This window comes from Heloderma suspectum, chromosome 7 (assembly GCF_057233095.1).
Source record: "Heloderma suspectum isolate Gila_16-S chromosome 7, 16-S_ref, whole genome shotgun sequence".
NCBI lineage: Eukaryota > Metazoa > Chordata > Lepidosauria > Squamata > Helodermatidae > Heloderma > Heloderma suspectum.
In genome coordinates this window covers 44,269,153-44,288,542 of record NC_139464.1, presented here as the reverse complement: position 1 = coordinate 44,288,542, position 19,390 = coordinate 44,269,153, and the positions used below count along the sequence as shown (strand labels likewise).

At 44.8% G+C, this 19,390-nt stretch overlaps 2 protein-coding genes across 3 annotated transcripts; both read right to left on the bottom strand.

The window, feature by feature from the left end:
• Positions 1 to 9,219: 9,219 nt before the first annotated feature.
• Positions 9,220 to 15,546, bottom strand: MIEF1 (mitochondrial elongation factor 1). Its single transcript, XM_084809882.1, has 4 exons — positions 15,403 to 15,546; positions 15,086 to 15,266; positions 13,204 to 13,466; positions 9,220 to 11,453 (listed from the first exon to the last, which is right to left on the bottom strand). The coding sequence occupies exons 1-4, from the start codon at positions 15,544 to 15,546 to the stop codon at positions 10,647 to 10,649; spliced, it is 1,395 nt and encodes a 464-aa protein (XP_084666008.1). The 3' UTR covers positions 9,220 to 10,646.
• A 1,243-nt stretch (positions 15,547 to 16,789) lies between these two features.
• On the bottom strand, positions 16,790 to 18,968 carry MIURF (mitochondrial elongation factor 1 upstream open reading frame). Of its 2 annotated transcripts, none has more exons than XM_084809887.1 (2): positions 18,838 to 18,968; positions 16,790 to 17,022 (listed from the first exon to the last, which is right to left on the bottom strand). In XM_084809887.1, exon 2 carries the CDS (start codon positions 17,000 to 17,002, stop codon positions 16,790 to 16,792), a length of 213 nt encoding a protein of 70 aa, XP_084666013.1. In that variant the 5' UTR covers positions 17,003 to 17,022; positions 18,838 to 18,968. The 2 variants fall into 2 exon arrangements, with proteins under 2 accessions (XP_084666013.1, XP_084666011.1); XM_084809885.1 differs by having other exon boundaries at positions 18,888 to 18,968.
• Between the last annotated feature and the right edge of the window lie 422 nt (positions 18,969 to 19,390).

The window sequence follows — 19,390 nt, the reverse complement described above, 5'->3', positions numbered from 1 at the left end:
GAGAAGGTAGGCATGTCATTGTCAACATCTACAGTCAAGAGACGGTTTTATGAATGTAAATACAGAGGCTTCACAACAAGGTGCAAACCACTGGTAACGCTCAAGAACAGACAGACCAGATTAGCCTTTGCCAGCAAACACCTAAAAATGCCTGCCCAGTTCTGGAATAAGATTATTTGGACTGATGAAACCAAGATTAACTTGTACCAGAATGATGGGAAGAGAAAAGTATGGAAAAGGAAAGGAACAGATCATGATCCAAAGCATACCACATCATCTGTCAAACATGGTGGAGGCAGTGTTATGGCATGGGCATGTATGTCTGCCAATGGAACTAGGTCATTGGTGTTTATTGATGACCTGACTGCTGATAAAAGCAGCAGGATGAATTCTGAAGCATATAGAGCTATACTTTATGCTCAGATTCAGCCGAATGCTGCCAAACTGATAGGACGCCACTTCGTATTGCAGATGGATGATGACCCCAAACATACAGCAAAAGCTACCCAAGAGTTTCTCCAGGCAAAGAAGTGGGATGTTCTTCAATGGCCAAGTCAGTCACCTGATCTCAGCCCAATAGAGCATGCTTTTCACTTACTGAAGACAAGACTGAAGGCAGAAAGACCCACAAACAAGCAGCAGCTGAAGGGAGCTGCAGTAAAGGCTTGGCAAAGCATCTCGAGGGAGGAAACTCAGCATTTGGTCATATCCATGGGTTCCAGACTTCAGGCTGCAAAGGATTTTCATCCAGGTATTAAAGGCGATCCTTAAGTTTGAAATGATGTTGGTTTGTTCCATTACTTATAAGACACCAATGATGGGGGGGGGTGTATGCCACCGGCTGTACTTCCTGAATGGTTAGTGCCCCACTTTTGTCAAGCCCCTTGAATTACAGCTGAAAGTCCTGACTTCGCTCCCATCTGGGTGTGTTTCCTTTCAACTTCAATGTGGTGGTGTACAGAGGCCAACTGCCCAAAACAGTTATCCTTGTTCCGATATTTCTGGCCCTGACTGTATGAAATGCCATTGCTTCAGTATCCTTCTGCAGGGCACGTACTTTTATACCTAGGGCGCAATCCTAACTAGATAGACAGCTGCCTCCGACCTCAGAGGCAACCGCCTATCCAAAGCAAGGCAGGAGAGGCACGGGGGGATTGTTCCCTCCACGCCTCTCCTGCCTTGCTATTTTTTGCTAGACAGACAGTTTTGGCTGTCTAGCAGCAGGGGGGCCAACCAGGAGAGGAAGGTGCAACATTGGATGTGTCGTACACGCAGCTCCACTCTCCCCGCTCCAGAATGCCCCCCAGCCCCACCCTTTTTCAGTCGCTCCGCGCTCCTCTTACAAGCGCAGAGGATGGGCTTCTCCGCGCTGCTTCCGGGACAGCGCAGACGAGAGGGGTGGTCGGTTTTCCTGGAACCGACCTCGGAGCACGAGCTCCAAGGTCGTTCCCCGGAAATGAGCATATCCTATGGCCCACTAGACAGTGTCTAGTGGCCATAGGATTGCTCTCTTAATCTGAGAGAGTAGAAACATTTCTCTAATTCATTTGTCTCCACAATATCCCTGTGTGGTTGCCATTACTACTATTTCACAGATGTAAAAGTCAGGCAGGAAGACAAGTGAATTGTCCTAGACAACTGAGGAATTTTAACAAAGTCTCTCCAAGTCTATGCCCAACACCTGCTCCACAAATTAACAATTTTTCTCTTCCCTCCCTCTACCCCCTCCCCTGCTGTCAGATACATAAACACTGTTTCTCTTGACGTTTGCAAGACCCACAAGACTGAACTGATATGACATTTGAAATGCCACAGAATACTGACAGAGATGTGTGGTTCAGTTTCACAAAGGTTGTGCTGAATTCAGATTGTAAAACAGTCTTCTGAACAACCTTGTGTTCTCCAGATGTATTAGACTATAACTCCCATCATCCCCTTCCAGCTTTCCCCTGCTGGGTGTGGGTGATGATAATTGTAGTCCAACACATCTGGAGGATACCAGGTTGGGGAAGGGTGGCAGTCAGACATCAGATGCGACATCATAGCAAATCATCCATCAAACATTGGCAGAGAGAGAGTAGTCAGAGACACAGAGATTGCAAGAATGCAGAGAAAATTTTTGCCAATCTACTGCAAATCAGCCAGAGATCTACTAGTAGATCCAGATATAACTTCTGCTCACTTCTGACATAGATCACATCATCCTTAACTGGGAGGGAGAAGATCTGTCCCCTTCTCTGAACAGGTTTTCCTGTTTATTCAGAACACCATGCTGGATCAGACCAAGGGTCCATCTAGTCCAGCATTCTGTTCACTCAGTGGCCAACCAGCTGTTGACTGAGAACCCACAAGCAGGGCATACCATAGGTCTAAAATTAGTTCTCATGGAAACACATCACGGGGCTATTGACACTCTTGTCAAGTCCAGTTATTACCCAAGTGCAACTCACAGACAGCCCTATTCAAAGAAATCTGATAGGAAACCCAGAGCAATATAAAATCTACTGTTTCAAGACATAATTGGGACAGACAGGCCCCTTAGGAGGCAGCAGTAAAGAGCAATGTGATTGTCTTTATATAAACTTGACATAGTAAATAGTTTTAAATAAATTCTCTTTTTTGTAAAATAAATTTTGAAATAAGTTTACAAGAAGCTAAAGGGGGGGGGGATAAATTGAGAAGGGAAAAACAGAAACCCCCAAGAAGAGATAGGTTTAACCGACAGTATCCAATGTGACACTACCACTAATGTAAATGGCGTGCTAGCATAAGCCATCTCTAGCAACACACTAACAGCACTTGCTGGAGCAATGCATTTCCCCCCAAAACCTGTCATGCCAACAGGCACTAATGCTATTGCACTAGAGGTGCAATATGCTAGTGCGATGTCGCTTATGTTAGCAGTAGTCGCGTTGGATACTGCTCTATATGTTTCTTAAAACCAGAGAAAACATTAAGAAACACTTGGTTCCTTGTGCATGACTTGAGATTCCCACATACAGCAGCTGGCTGCATGAACACAAATGCGCATGGAGACGTCTGCACACTTTCCTGTGGAAGAGGTAGTTGATGTTGAGTAGGGGGAGGGCAGTGCAGAAAACAGGAGTAAGTTTAGAAGAGGGGCCCAAATTCAAGAAGAAAACCAGTGTCAGATGAACAAACAGCCTTAACTGGCACAGGGGTTTGGACATGAGAACCAAACAGGAGAACAGAGATTAGGAACCAAATCATCACAGTGCACACAATGGATCTAATTTGCAGATTATCAACTGCCTCTCTTCACCAAGACCCTGATGCTGGGAAAGACTGAAGGCAAAAGGAGAAGGGGACGGCAGAGGATGAGATGGCTAGATAGCATCACGGATGCAATGAATATGAACTTGAGCATGCTCCGGGAGAGAGTGCAGGACAGGAAGGCCTGGCGTGCTATGGTCCATGGGGTCACGAAGAGTCGGACACGACTGAACGACTGAACAACAAGCAAGACAGAACAGTGTTGTCTCCTATAACCTACCCTGTTGCTACAATCCACTCCCACCTATCAAACTGGAGGCAGATTTGGGCTGTTGGGGAAAAAGGAAGTGTTGCTACATTTGGGGAAACTCAGGCACTGTCTAGTATTCTTCCCATTGATCAACAGAGGGGAACTATGAAAATCCTGATTATATCTCATGTCACAACCACGTTTCTAGTTTGTGCTTCATACTGCAGCAGCAATTGTGGTTATTCCATCCTCTTGTAGCATAACTGTAACACAGCAGAAGTATAACAGATTATTTGAGTGCAAGAGGCAACAAGGCATACAATTGTGTTATCTAAATACAGAAAGATGGTAAGAAAAATACCAATTCAGGCAAGGATACTATTGCTGTCAAGTTCTGCAGGATTGTAATGGAGTCCTTCTTACTCCTCCCACACACAGTTTCATCCATTTCTACATTTTGAAGCAATCACCACGTGATGGGGTTCCTAGAACTGCACAACCTTCCATCTTCTCCTCTTTTGTGTTTCATTTTCTTCTGAATCACCATTAAAATATTGTCATTACAGCTGTAGGCTGTGTCTTGTGCTACGGTGAGCTCACTGAACCCAAGGGCACCCACACTTTGCCTTCCATTATTAGATGGCAATTACTACACTGCTGATGGCCAACTCAGCAACCCATCCATCCCATGGAAAAATAAGAACTAAACCATGTTTTAAGGACATAAATTCATACAGATGACCAATCTTTGCCTTGATGCACCGGGTAATTAAGGTCAGCTTCTACCCATTACTGTTTGTCATAGGTTCACAGCAATGGGAACAGGCAGAGCTTATTTGAAGATGAACCTTCCCACATCCAACCCCAGCCCTCTAACCACGGCACTGCACTGCCCTCATTGAATCATTTAACTTCTTTTGGAAGTAATTTTGAGAGTCCACATATGTGCCCACCATTTGAGCATTTGACACACAGGGCAACCTTTTCTGCAAAATTGTGACAAAGTCCTACAAAGGTTAAGGCGGTTTAATGTCATGGTTTCCACTCAACCCTGAGAACAGCAGTTCTATCAGGTTGTCAGCTCCTGTTGCCTTAACAGATCTGGGCCAAGAAGGCATTAGATAGGTCCTGTGACTGCCTGGATGGCCAGGTTGTACCTTTTCCTGCTCTGCAGGTGCATAGGAAAAACTGCCAAGTGACTTACAAGCCTTCATTTGGCGATTTCCACACTTTCCATTCTTTGCAACCATGAGAGCTAGAAACTTGTTTTGAGCTGCAACCCTACACACACTCACTTGGGAGCAAGCCCCATTGGACTCAATGGGGTTTACTTACTCCTGAGTGGACATGCATAGGATGGAACTGCTTAAAAAAAATAAAATCTGATATTTCTAGGGAGTTAAATTCCATTCATGTTGTGCAGCAGCACTGTAAAAGAATTCTCATCACAAATGTTGATCATGAATCTAGGTCATGGTGTAAAGTAGAGGTGCACCACTCAAATAACTAAGGGTGACTTTCACATTTTTCTATATTTATTTATTACATTTCTATACTATCCAATAGCTGAAGCTCTCTGATTCAAGTGTTTTCTTTAATTCATGTTAAAATAAATCAGTTTTTTTCTCTCTGCATCTCATAGCAGGTTCTCCTCTCTCTGTACTACTGCAGGTCTCTCTGATCCCTTCTGTTCTATCTCATGTCTTCTTTCTCTCTGCATCACCCCACCACAGGTCTCGCTTATGTCCCATCTGTTACCCCCTTTTTCTCTATGATCAGGAAGATCTCTGAACCCCCTCCCATTAATCCCTCACTTCCACCCCACTATAGTTCTCCACTCCCCCACATATATCTTCTTTCTATATATCACTTAGGAAACTGCCTTATACCAAGTCAGACAATCTGTCCTTCAAGCCCAGTATAGTCTCCTCTGGCAGGGAGATTCTGTCCCAAAATCTTAAGCAGAGGTCTTTTACCTCACTTCCTACCTGTTCCTTTAAATTGGAGGTGCTGGGGATTGGCTGTGTGGCCCAGCTAGCTACAACAGGTTTGGAAAAGCTGGTATGAACTCCACACCCCACTGAAACCATGGTGAGGAGCAATGGTGGTCCAAGTGATGCAGGAATTCTCCTACCCACATTCCCAGGGGAGAGGGGTCATAGTTCATTTGTTCACCCATTACTGGTTGCTCTAGTTCAGCCTTCCCCAATCTAGTGCTCTACAGATGTTTTGGATATCAACTCCCAGCACTCCTGACCATGTTGGCTGGGGCTGATGGGGGTTAACTTCCCAAACAGCTGGAGGGCAATAGGTTGGGGAAGGCTGTGCTAGTAAAAGATCTGTCTGGAAAGAACTCGGCCCAAGCCCCTGTAGGGATGTTGCCATCCAACATTTTGATGGGCCTTAGCTATACCCATAAAGAGGTGAGACGGGGGATTTGGAAGTCTCCGAAGAAGTTGCTATCATGCAGGTCTCTTATGCTGCCCAGGCCAAACATTTCGCCATTGGAACTAGCAAAAGGGCTCTCTTGAGGCTTTGATGAGTTAAGTAAGCCAAAAGCTGTAACTGGGAAAGGAATGAAATCAGAGATATGGGGCATGCAGCAGAAGTTGAAAGACCAGGTAGCCAGAAAACCTGCAGGAGAGAAATCCCTTAATGCATGTGAAACTATATTATGCAGCTGCAGACATCCACCCACCCAGAGGTGTGAGCTCATGGTTGAGGGTAGGGAGAGGAAGACAGGCGGCTACATTCTAGCAAGGTGCATAATGAACAATCTGCTTCAGGGCAGTAACGATGCCATGCCATGTGTCTCTTCTCATTACTCATCAGGGTAATTTGAAGTTGGTTGCTCTCCAACAGAAATGGTGGGGGACTTTCATCACAATGCAAATCTATAGGGGGCATGGTATCCTAAGAATGGATGAACTCCATACACAAAGAACTCCAAACCAGATGTGAAAGAAACATCAATTCTATAGTCAAGGATTAAGCATGCATATTGTTCTTATCACAATCTTGGGTAACTAGCAACATGGCAAAACAGGAAGAGGGCAAAGATGTTGGCATGAGGCAGGAAGTATGGTCTTGAAGGACAGGAAGACAGGGATCTGTGCTAGGCTCAAAAGCTGAGAGCTCTGAAATCTCAGCTCAAGCCCTGTCCCCTTTTGACTTCTGAGCTGCCTAGATATTTTAGTATTTATTATTACATTTTTATCCCACCCTTTTTCCTCCAAGGAACCAAGGCAGCTTACATGATCCTCCTCTTCTCCATTTTATCCTCACAACAACCCTGTGAGGTAGGTTAGGCTGAGAGTCAGTGACTGGCCCAAAGTCACACAGTGAGCTTCATGGCCAAGTGGGGACTAGAATTGGGATCTCCTGAATCCCAGTCCAATACTCTAACCACTACACCACACTGGCTCTCCCCTTTTCTGAAGGTTAGATATATCCTTCAGAGAACTGCTCTTCTAAGAAGTAAACACTGGAACACACATAAAGGCATATTCTGTGCCAGATTCTGCAGTAACTCTTGTAACTTCTGCTCCAAGGTAATATGGAAGTGTCACTTTGGTTTTAACCTTCACGAAGCCCAAGGTGAAGTGCTGTTGTAAAGCTACGGCATGGCATTCAAGCAAACCACACAAGGCAGCATGAGGCGACCAGTTTCCCATTACTGCTTGCTGGTTTGTGTGTAAAAATCAGCAAGTGCTATTTAAAGAGTTGTACACAATTGTAGATGGACCACAGCACTGCTTAAGTACATTTTTCTGAGTTCCCCTGGGCATTAACAGCTGATAGCACAAGAAAATTACAAGATTTTAATCAATCTAACTGGCACACAAGGCAACTTCCCCCTCACCCAACACAGAGAATGTGGAAAAACCCACAGCATATCTTGTACACATTTAAATAAACCTACATGGGTGTGGAAAGTTTTTTATTTCACAATTTCCACATACTGTCACAGACCATGCATGAGACTTTCCTCTTCCAACCCCCTTACATAACCTTAGGGCTTGAGAGAGTCTCCAATATCTTATTCTTTTTCTTTCAATAACATGGGCACACAAACATTGGAAGAAACCCATTATCATGTACACAATTAATTCTCCTGTTAAGAATTTCATAGGACTTGGAAGATCAATAGTGAAGTTTGAGGGCAAGAAAAATGTGCTGTTGAGCCAGCTGGTCCCCACCCTGCAGTTCAGGGAAGAATCACATGGGTTTATGTGATCCAAAGCTTTCCCAAGGCTCAAGAAGTCAAGAGCAGGCTCAGGCTTCTGGGCCTGTGACAGTCATTTGATGCCAGGGCCCTCCCTTCTCCGTTGATTTAGGAAAGCAGCCATAAACTGCACTTCACACTATTGACATCTATACTTTGTTCTGATGTTTCTGAGGAATCCACAAATACTTAAGACTGAACCTTCCTAGCTATAACTACCAAATATACTCGCATGCATTTTTAGTGAATACTGATGGGCTTCAGTTTAACAATTCTTCAGACTAGATTTTCTACTCACACAGCAGCATTAGTGCAAGATTCTTATAGTTTTCCCATACAATCTGACACCTCAACACTTGTGCAAGATGCATCCCCCTCTACAGAAATGAGGGATAACCCAGACAACTTTCTCTTGAACATTACAGCTTTGGACTTCGTGTTGAGTACCAATGGCAAGGTCTCTCATTTGCTGCATGTGGAATTAGGAGCACCTGTCTTATTATGAAATAGGCTCAAACCCCCTTCCTTTTTTAGGAACTTCAAAGGAAGACAATTCATTACTTTTTTTTTTTTTTTTAGAAAGGAACAGCTAAAGTGATGAAAGTGAAGAACACAAAATAATGTCTTGCTGAGAACAGAGATGGCCTAAGCCTACATTCAAAGCTTGATAGCAACAAGACAAGATCAAAACATCTATTAAATATGTTTCTAATAAGTAAAAGTGCTTATTTTTAAAACAAGCATGTAATGATATGTATTTGACGAGTGGAGGGGCAGGACGTCCTAGATTCCCTCCTACTCCAAGACACCATTTCAGGATCTCCTAACATGCTGCAACTTTGAAGCAAGCAGCAGAATGATGGGAAAGAGGAAAAGGGAGAATGCAGATTAGGTGAAAATGAGGTTTCATATAACTCCTAAGCTATCTATTCATAGAAAGGTCTCTGTCCACCTATATTCTGCAAACTTCCTTGCCAGCATGGGTGGCAAGAAAACTCCCACTGCAAGAATGGCTGAGAAGGGAGAAAGATTAATTGAAGAGCACTGGAAAAACCGCAGCCCCACTGTTGAGTGAAAAAACCTGGTGTTTTTCCAGGCTACAAATTACCAGACACCCACAAGCAACCTTCCAATTATTTGGCTAGAAATCTGATCAGCCTTAAATAACTGCAACACAGTTTCATTGCTGTGCAAACAAATATCATCTAGCACACAATCTGATCTGAAAAGACAACATAAAGGGGGTCCCCTCCATAAATAGCGAATATGGATTAAAGCCTTCCCTCTGGAACTACGCTAAAGGTTTACCTTGTTAACATAAGCACTGCCTTTAAAAGAAGAAGTAGGGAAGGGCACTTGTTCCCGACTCCCCACACCTGCAAATTATCTCATTATCCACACTGCCTTTTAATGGCAAGGGTGGGTATTTTATATGTGAAAACAGAGGAGCTATATCTGAAGAATTATATGTATACAACTATAGCAATGCTTGCCATGCAGGTTAGACAGAGTCTTACCACTCAGAACACACCCTCTTAATTTTTTTTTTTGGTGATGGCAGCAGTAATACAAACAAGTATTCCTGAGAGATAACACATTCACAGTCAGTGCCAATTTCATGCCTGTAAAGAAGGAGATATAGCTAAGAGTAAGTGGCCACTCCCTAAGGGCTGTATCACCATCCCAGGGAGCAGGCAGATATAAAGAGCAGGGTAATGTAACTTAATGGGACAAGCTGCCGCTGATTACTCCTTAAAAGCAGCAGGGTCAAACTGATTAAATGTAAAATATACCATCCCCTTTAAATGTATATGAAGCATAATTTTAATGTATATACTCCAATCAAACTTCTTTTTTGCTTTCCCCAATAACCTCTACCATTGTAACTACCTATTGGCTAGTAATTTTACAGACATGAGGCACATCAGTTCCCAGTTTGCCAACACATGGAAGATCAAGGTCCAGTGCTCAAGGACCTTATGTATTTCCATCCAGGAGAAGATGGCTTCTTACATTCAGATTTCCTTGTTCTATGCCACAAGAGAGGTCAATGGAAGGGCTCTTCCCTAGCAGTTCTTACCTTCTAAGCCAGTTGCCACGTGGACAAGTGATCTCAATAGTAGCAAATGGGAAATTACTCTCCCTACGTTTTTCTAGACACATTAGGGATCTACTAGCAGTTTTTCAAATATGGGTGAAAAAAGAACCACATGTGCATAGCGAAGGACACCAGATTGGCAGAGAAGTATACCCTGGATAATATACACTCAGCTTCCCAGCAACGGGATTACACTTAGACTCAGCAGCTGTGAAAAATTGTGCAATGTGCGAATGCTCTCTCTCTCTCTGGAACCACTCCCCCACCCCACCCCCATCTTCCAAATAATAAAAAATTCAATCAATGTGCAGAGCTCATACAAATACATTCTCTGCTATAAATATTTCTATTGAAACATTTATTTCAGACTGCCATGTACCTCTGGGTGTGAAGGGATCTAAACAAACAAACAAAAAACAGAATAGGGGCAAAACCCTGGCAGGGAAAAATCACCTCACTTAAGTGATTCTAAAAATTGCCAGTAATTTACTGGCCCAATTCCACATCTTGCAGGGTAGGAGTGAGCTTTTGCTCCAGCAAGCTGTATAGTATTGGGGGAAGGTGTTGGGTAGGCAGGTGGGGCATCAGCAAATACTTTATAATAGACCAAACAGCAGTTCCACATCACTTCCTCCCCCTTCAGACAGTTGCTATGAGGCTAGTGGAACTGGACCAGTAGCACCAAGATATGCAGTAGACCCCCCCTACTCCAGTATAATTAAAAAACAGAGGTGGACTTGCCAAAATAATGGGGCAGGGTGTGCATCTCTCACTCAGGAGGTTCAGAGAACCTGTTATGGATGATAGCGCTAACCCTATTCTCATACATAAGGCAGCTATTACGTCTGCAGCAGGACCTCTGGTTCCGAAAGGGAACAATACAGGGTGTAGCCCAACTCATCCACTTCTTCAGGAGTAAGCTCTGAGAACAAGTTCACCTTGGGATTCAAAGCACCGGGAAGAACCCCTGCTTCCAAATATCCAATCAACCCTCTTAATGCCTGAAGAAAACGGTCAGCGAGCACATCTTGTGACCAGTCAGTCTCCTCCTGGGTCAGGTGTAGTATGACATTGGTGAGCTGGCTGGCAGAAAGATGACCCAGTGCAGGGTTCAGCTTGCATATGGCCTTGAGGATCTTGAGGCACAAAGAACGGCAGCCAGAGTCAGCCTGGTCTAAGGCCCGTAGGCGAGCAGTCTCTGCTGGCCGAAGGCTGAGTCTCCACAGATTATCATACTGGGCCAGTCGGTGTGGCTTGGCCATCAAGACAGTGTCACCTAGTGTCACAGATGGTAAGAAGTCTATTAGAAGGCGCCGGTCTCTTTCATACTGGACCTCTAAAGTTAGAGATTCCATGGGCGCTGCTGGACGGATCACATAGTCTAGGAGGGTCCCGATAGCTGGCCAGTTGATGGAGCCTGCCACTACTTTTTCAAAAGTGTCAGACACAGCCCTGGGTGAGAGATAACCCCCCACCACACAGCGGTCCCAGTAACTGCTACCACGAGGGAAGTATTCTGGGTTTTCCCGACGTACCAAGCAGAAGCCAGGGATGTTCATAATGGTGTCTTCCCCGGCAATGCACGACCACAGGTTCTGTTCCAGTACCAGAGGAACAATTAGCTGGATGTGATCAGCGGTCACAACCTGCCAGGGAAAGGAAAGCAAGAGGTTAAACATCCAAGGCCCTTAAAGGTTAAACCAACCATCGGGATAGATAGCTAGAATGCAAAGACAAGCTCAGCTGGGATCTCTATGATGCTCCATGTCCTGCTAGAACATGCTTGTATCAGAAATACTTCGCCATAAATCACTGAGAAAACAGAAGGAAATAAAAGCAGAGTTTACGCTTCAAGAGTCATATTGACTATTGCACCCACATGCCCACAGTGAGGACAGGTGGACAGGCATTCGCAGTTCAGCAGCTCTATCCTGTTAGGTTTGCACCAAAGACAGATTGTTTTTTGTCTGGTTTTTAGTAGCTCGGAGTAAGCTTGCATGTAGGTGAGGTTTACCTGAGGTTTTGAGGACACCTGGTACATTTTGTTTTGAGGTTCTCTGTGTTTAGTCATTGTGTTCAGCTCTAAGTGTGCTGTAGCCTACCCTTAACTCTTTAAATGGAATGCATTAACTAAAGTCTGAGAAGAATTCTAAGAACCTGACGAACATACAGACTATACATCAGAATTGCTTCATCGAAATAAAATGCAACTGTTCTAGCTTATGCTAAATGCAACGTAATAGCCAAGGGCATTTAATGGAAGAAGATAGGAAGCTGCCTTATACTGAGTCAGAGCACTGGCTCATCTAGCTCAGTACTGTCTACACCAGAGGTGAGGAACATATGGCCCTACAGATGTTGTTGGGCTGCAGCTCCCATCATCCCTTACCACTGGCTATGCGGACTAAGGCTGATGGGATTTACAGTCATCACCATCTGGAGGGCCACACTTTCCACCCTTGGACTACATTAACTGGCAGCAGCTCTTGAGTGTTTCAGACAGGGGCTTCCCCAGCCCAACCTGGAGATGGTAGAAAATGAACCTGGGTCTTTTTGCATGCAAATCATGGGCTCTACTCCTGAGTTATGGTCCTTCCCCAAGTTGAAATTGCCTAAAGCCAGAGAGAAATTTAAATAACTTAAAGAGAGGAGTTGGCAAAAGCTAATATCCCATTTTCTGAGGAAAGCACTATCACCATTAAAAACTACTAGTGTTCAGGGACGGCCTCAAATTCTACTTTTATCCAAGACAAAATACTGTACATGTGCATCTTGCTGTGATGGTGACTCAAGAGTAATTCACCCAGTGGAGGCTGGTGACTCCAATTTCAGTGGGGCTGTGAATCCATTCTGGGTTTTAGTCAAAACCAGCCAGAACTCTAAAGGAGCTATCCAAGGTGCTGGACCTATTTTGAGGAAGGGTCAGCACCATACATAGCTCCCTAAACCCAGAATGGACTCACAGCCCCACCAAAATATGAGCCACCAGCCTCCATTGAATGTGCCCATTCTGAATTGCTCAAAGAGCCATCCATTCATCCAGGTAACACGCAGGAATGGCTCCCATGCCCATTATCATATGCTGAGAAGAGCAGAAGATACGAAACATATGAAAGGGCTCTGGATTCTCTGGAACAGAGGTAGGAGACAAAAGGAACAGAATATGGAGATGAGGATGTTGGTCAGAAAGATAAAACAGAACAAGGGGAAAGGGAGTGCAGATCATTTCCTATGCAAGATCAAATCATAGGAAAAATCAAGAGAAGCAGAAGAGACAATTGTAACCACAACAACGTGATGGTGGGACATCACAAATGTGAGGGAAGCCTGAAGGTTCTCTACCTCCATTATTCTTACTGAAGAATACTGGAACACTTCCTTATCCATCCAAGTTACCTGCAAATCGTCGTAGAGGCTACCACTTAGGTACATTTCACGCAGAGGCATGTCTGGCATCTTGGCACGGAGGAAACCACGCACTTCAGCACAGATATCCACAGCAGCCTGCTTGGCCCTGGCCTGCTCTTCTGCTGGGATGGCCACCTTCCTTCGGTAATAGGCAAACAGCTTCTCTTGCAAGGACATCCGGAGACGGGACTTCTTCAGCTCCACCTGGCTTTTCTTGGCAGATGATTTATGCTTCATGGATTTTATTGAATCTGCCAGGGTCAGGTTAGTGACAGAAGCAGAAAGAGAGAGAGAGTCCCCAATATTTCACTGCAAATGACTTGTTAGGTGCAAATAACCTGCAATGAATTGAATCTGCTTTGAACAGCAGGAAAGGCAGAAAAAGTGGACTTTAGCAACTATGTCAGCAATTAGAAATGTAGTAGGTAAACTTCCAAAGCTAAAATTTAAGCAGGACAAGTTACTTCCAACAATTAGGGATCAACAGAGCCCAGTAACATCTTAAACCTGAACAGGGTTTTTTTAGGAAGCAAGTCCCACTGATTTTAGTTGAATCTATTTCCAAGGATGTATATTTGGGGCTATAACCTAAATGTCCTCCAATAGCCCATTTTGTGATAAATATGATAGATGTTCTAGTAATTAAAAACTTTTTTGTTGGTCCTCCAAGAATAAAGCTAGCATCTTCCTGCAGCTGGTCAAATATTCTAAACGGACTAAGGGAACAATCCTATGGCCCCTAGACAAGAGTCGGGGTGGGGGTGGGGTGGGGATAGGATCATCCAGATTCCTGGATCCAAGGTCAGAGACAGCACTCTGACCCCAGATCCAGGAATCCACACTCCCCTCCCCGTCCCCGCTGGTACAGAAAGAACCACACCAGCTGCCTATGTGAGGTCGCAAAGAGGACCTTAGGGAGAGGATAAAGGGACCGTGCTTGTGGGTGGGAAGGGGACTGGGGAAGCAGGGATATGACATATCGCTAGGCCTTTCCACTCTGCATAGAATGCCCATAAGCCTTTGCGTTCGGATCCTTATGGGTATTGCCACAGGACTGTGCCCTAAGAGTCAAACTAGATGAAATGAAAAATGCGCTTCTGCATTTCTGTTTCATTGATCTTTCTTTAAAGAGAACAGCAATGGGGGGGCCTGATCCAGACTACAACATGAGAATTAACCCTTTCTCTCATGCAATTTTCTTCACTAAAAACTCCCCTACCCCAGCTGTTATTTGCCCTGGGAGAATAATATACAGGCACCGATAAGTTTTTCTTCCCAAGACAAACAGAAGTTTCAGGGGGTGGCTTATGTCATGAAATGACATGAGGGCAAAGGTTACTAGTCTTGATTGGGGGCTTCTGCAATGCCGGGAACTCAAGAATATGATATGTAAAGGATGAACATAGCCACGCCAGTAATACTATGCAATTTGCTTCAATTGACTTAATCACCTACTGCACCACCTAAAATTAATCTCTGGTTTTGCCAATATAAAAAAGTGTTGTTTCTCTTTACTTCCGCTCTTAATCCAGGAACCTGTGTGCTTTGCCTAAGGCATGGGACAGATCTGAGTTACAGCTGGCCTTTATGTTTTCAAAAATGGGGGTCAGCCACTACTTCTTTGTCCCAGAATGCTAAGTATAATCTGATACCTGGAACACCTACCAGTAACACCTATCAGTCTCCTGTCTCCATTTTAAGACTTAGACCAAGTTGCAGACCTCATGGCCACATCACCTGGCCTCATCTTCGTACTTTTTTTCCACATCCCCTGGTTTTTGTACTATCTAACCTGATGTAGAGTTCTCCAGATCTTGAAAGTTTTCACATTGTTTTGTGGCATTTTGATTGCTCCATTTTGATTGCTCACCTATTTCAAAAGCTGAAGGATCAGTGGGAAGAGTCTGCAGAGAACGACTAAGATTAGTCTTCATATCTTGGTTCAGTAATCGTGATGATGATCCAAGCCAGCTTGGTTCCTCCCAGCTTCTCTTTCCTGATTGGCTCAAGCGGGTAGGGCTGGCAGGAGCACTGATTGCCCGGTCATACATCTGACATGTGAGAAAACAGAAAATGGACTGTGTGATCCATTCAAAAGCCCCCATGTCTACATCCTACTGTTGTATCGTTTCAGCACCCACAAATCATGCCACACACACGCCCTTCATCCACTGTGTTCACTCTTACCCGTTTGACAGCCAAGGTGGCAATCCCCAGCATGGCAGCACCTCCCACGCCCAGTACAAGTCGGGCATTGGACAATACAAAATCAATGGCTGTGCCAATGCCATTGTCATCTTTCTTTCCTTTGCGCTCTCCAGCGCCTGCCATCGCTCCTTCATGGGAAGAGAAAAACAACACAATGATTGACACATTTCATTTTTCCAGTGCTTCCTGCTTTGAGCTTGAATCTCACTCTGTTCCATAGGCTGTTACTAGGAAGAAGCTAATAATTAATTGACACAATTTATCTATTCTACCACACATCATTACGTCATTTGTTAGAAGACCTCTGACATAGCTTAGGCTCAGATTTTCCTAAGGCCATCCACTGAACTTCATGGCTGAGTGACGATTTGAACCTAGCTCCTCAACATCCATAGCCAAGTCTCTCTCTTTCACATTATACTGCCCCAAATACTGCTAAATACAACTAAATTCCCAAGGCAAATGCAACTAGTTATCTAAATAGCTGTTGGCTCTTCTAGACAGAAGTAGCTGAAGTTTTAAATGACGTGACCTCATTTTGGTAAATTGATTTTCAGGTCCTAAGAGGAGTCATAATAAGAGCTGACAATACTGGGTAAGGCCAAATCCTTCCACTAAAACCCCCCAAAATCTAGCCAGCAGTTTCCCCAACCTCTGCAGCACATACATTTTTCATTTCTTACCATCGACATATATAGGTCATTCCTTGCAATGCCATCTGAAAGTTTCCTAGAACTGCCCTGCTCCCATAAATCTGAGACCAGTTACTTTTAGATACTCAAATTAGGACAGATTTACAATACTCTATAAAGCAGGGGTGTTGAATTCAATTTTAGATAAGTTCTTGGGGGCTGCATTACAGTGGTAGGCTGGGACAAAAGCAAAAGAGTGTGGGGACAAAAGGGCAAGGCCAACGCACCCAAAATACCAGCATACTTCAGCTTAAAGCTCTTACTGCCAGTGACTAAGGCATTTTTTAGAGAAAAAAATAAGAAAGCCAAGAAACTACCAAATGATCAGTGGTTGGGCAAAGGGTGAGGCCATTTCTGGATGGCATAGTCATCTGGGGAACCCTGGAGGGCTGGACTGGGACCCCAGGAGGGCAAGAATTAGTCTGTGGGCCTGAGTTCAACACCCCTGCTATAAAGGTACAGAATAATTAGAAGAGCACAACGTGGCTATAAATAACCTACCTAAGGCTTAATTCATCTGTGAAGAAGAAAGGGGAACACTCCCAGGGATCTAGGCAGGGCACTTTCAGGGTTCTTTTTTTCAGAGACAGCCAGTATTAACCATCTAGCCCAGTTGACCAGAGGGACTGAGGGAAAAGGGGCCCAAAAAGAGGGAGGAGAAGACAGGGAAGACTTTAAATCAAACCCCCAAGTTTGCTGTGCAAGAAAGCCTGGCCCTTTTCCAGCTGTCTCTCCTTATCTTTGAGACTCTCAAGATGCTGGTTCTTGCGGAACTCTTGCCGGATTGTGTTGAAGTAGAAATCACGATCGGTGTAACGCAGGCCTCGTCCCTGACGCAACAGATTGCGATAAAGGTTCAGCACTGCTTCACGGGTCCACGCAGCCATGGAGGAGAGTGAAGGGTAAACTGAAGACATACAGAACAGAGAAAATGAATATACATACATACATATATATATAGTGCGTGTGTGTGTGTGTACACGTGCGTATATATGTCTTTTTTGTGGTTCAGTCGTTCAGTCATGTCCGACTCTTCGTGACCCCATGGACCATAGCACGCCAGGCCTTCCTGTCCTGCGCTCTCTCCCGGAGCGTGCTCAAGTCCATATTAATTGCATCAGTGATGCTATCTAGCCATCTCATCCTCTGCCGTCCCCTTTATGTCTTTACCTTGGCCAAATTATATCTTACTAGTGTAGTAGCTACTAAGAGAAATACATCCACGTATATTTCTGGTCATTATTTCTGTATGTATGTATGAAAAATACTCATATGCCACCTTACAGGACAAAGGCCTCCTAAGGCAACTTACAAAAGATAATTAACTTCATATACACAGTAGGATAATTTAGCTTTGTACACATGATAGAAAACATTAGTTATTAGGTGGATTAAAATGTAATAAATAAATAAATATGCTTCCAAATGATGAATCAACTTGCAGTGCTTCTGGTCCAGGCTACCAATAATCTTCCTTTTAACGACACACTTCTAACCCACTCAATCATACCTATCCACCACAGTTGTTCCCAGCCCTTATGCGTTCCCTCACCCTGGCTCCACCTCCCTCCTACTGGATGGTCCTCTGCCTTACTCTGTGAAACTTTGTTCCATTGATGGAAAGCCTGTGCAGAATGTGAACAGCACTCCCTTTACGGTATGGTTTAGATGGTCTTGACTTTCTGTTCTCCAAAGCCTTTTACATCACCATGACAGGCAGCAATTCAGCAGGTCATAGAACTGGATCTTAGCAAAGTGGAGAAGCTATGGCTTCCTCTCTCTCAGATGGCCTCAGCACTGGAAGTTAATGCCTGGAGGGTGGGAGGCTTTCACTTGGAAGCTGTACCTAGGCACTATGGAGGGGGTGGGGGGGTGCCTAACTGCTGCTCCTCCCTCATGATGGCTTCAAATAGGAAAAGGACCATGGTTCAGTGGTAGACGACCTGTTTAGCATGCAGAAAGTCCCAAGTTCAATCCCCTGGTATCTCTAGGTAGGGCTGAAAAAACTCCTGCCTGAAACCCTGGAGAGCCACTACCAGTCAGTGTCCACAATACTGGGCTAGATGGACCAAGGGTCTGACCTGTACAAGGGAGCTTCCTATGTTCCTAATGCAGTCTCTTGCAAGACTGCTCACCATGTCTTCTCCAAAAGAAGAGGCGAGAAGACCCCATCTGACATATTAACACTTTTAATATACTTTAACAAAGGATCTCTCAAATCAAGAGCTCCAGGAGGAAATACATGGGTGCCTTTTTACAGACAACGTACAGGCACGTCTCCTGCAAAGCTAGGTATAAAATCCCAACACGGCTCCCCAAAAGCAAGTTGATATGATTAAACAGCTTGTGGCCGATTTGTCTCCTTCCAGTCACTGTAGCGCAATTGGGGGGTACAGGAACGCTTAGGGGCTCCGCCAGCATTTTTAAAACGATGCCAACAAGCACCAAGACCCTGTGAATCTCGGGAGGGGTGTGTGCGTGTGTGTGTGACGTTAAGAGGCATTTGGCAAGTCAGTCAGTTTCTCTGTCCTCCCCGCACGTACCCTAAAGAGGAAAGGGGTATCCGTGAGTGCATGATGGGGAAGATGAATGGCCCTGAGAGGAAACTGGAGCCAGGGAAGGCAACCTCTACCGTCCTACTAACTCCGAGCTGGGTGCCGGGGGTGGGTGGGGAGGAGGAGGGTCCCGGGGTAAGGGCATTTCTGTAGCGCCGGGGTCTCACCGGTGGGAAGGGGCGAGGGACAAAGGCCCGGCAGCTGCCGCTTTCGATACCTTCACCGAGGCGGCTGCGTTGCGTTTCAGGGGCTTCAACCCCACCTCTTCCCGCTCCCGGCATTGATCTCGGGGTCACTCGCAAGATGGCCGCTTCCCTTCCGGGTTATGACCTCTATCACTATGGAAACTCAGAGAGAGATGATGAAGGCTGCCAACCTATGCATTTTTAGACAGGAAAAAGTCCTTCAAGTGCCCGCATTTCCCAGCCAGCATGGCTGGCTAGGACATGCTGGGAGTTGTAGGACTTTTTTCTGCCTAAACATGCATAGGGTGGCAGCCTAATTAATTAAACAAAACAAAAAACACCAGGTAGTTCCACACGAATGCATGGATTTCAACGAGCAGGGTTAAAAGCTCGCTGTCGTTCTGTTGTTGTGCTTGGAAAAAAAGGATGCCCTGAAGCCAGCACTTGTTCTGCTCGCTGGAGGAGCCTCCTTTCTTTACTGGTTCTTGGGATAGAGTTGTATTATTGTTGTTATTGCATTTATTTCCCCAACGAG

Bases quoted from the DNA above. Each gene is read 5' to 3' on its own strand.
- MIEF1 (XM_084809882.1), bottom strand. From the start codon at position 15,546: ATGGCAGGCGCTGGAGAGCGCAAAGGAAAGAAAGATGACAATGGCATT. The intron at 13,467-15,085 runs GTGAGCAATCAA...TGACCCTGGCAG, and splicing joins TCCTTCAGCTTTTGAAATAG to ATTCAATAAAATCCATGAAG. The intron at 11,454-13,203 runs GTAACTTGGATG...TTTCCCTGGCAG, and splicing joins GCCTCTACGACGATTTGCAG to GTTGTGACCGCTGATCACAT.
- MIURF (XM_084809885.1), bottom strand. From the start codon at position 18,951: ATGCCGGGAGCGGGAAGAGGTGGGGTTGAAGCCCCTGAAACGCAACGC. The intron at 17,023-18,887 runs GTATCGAAAGCG...GTATGTCTTCAG, and splicing joins ACGCAGCCGCCTCGGTGAAG to TTTACCCTTCACTCTCCTCC.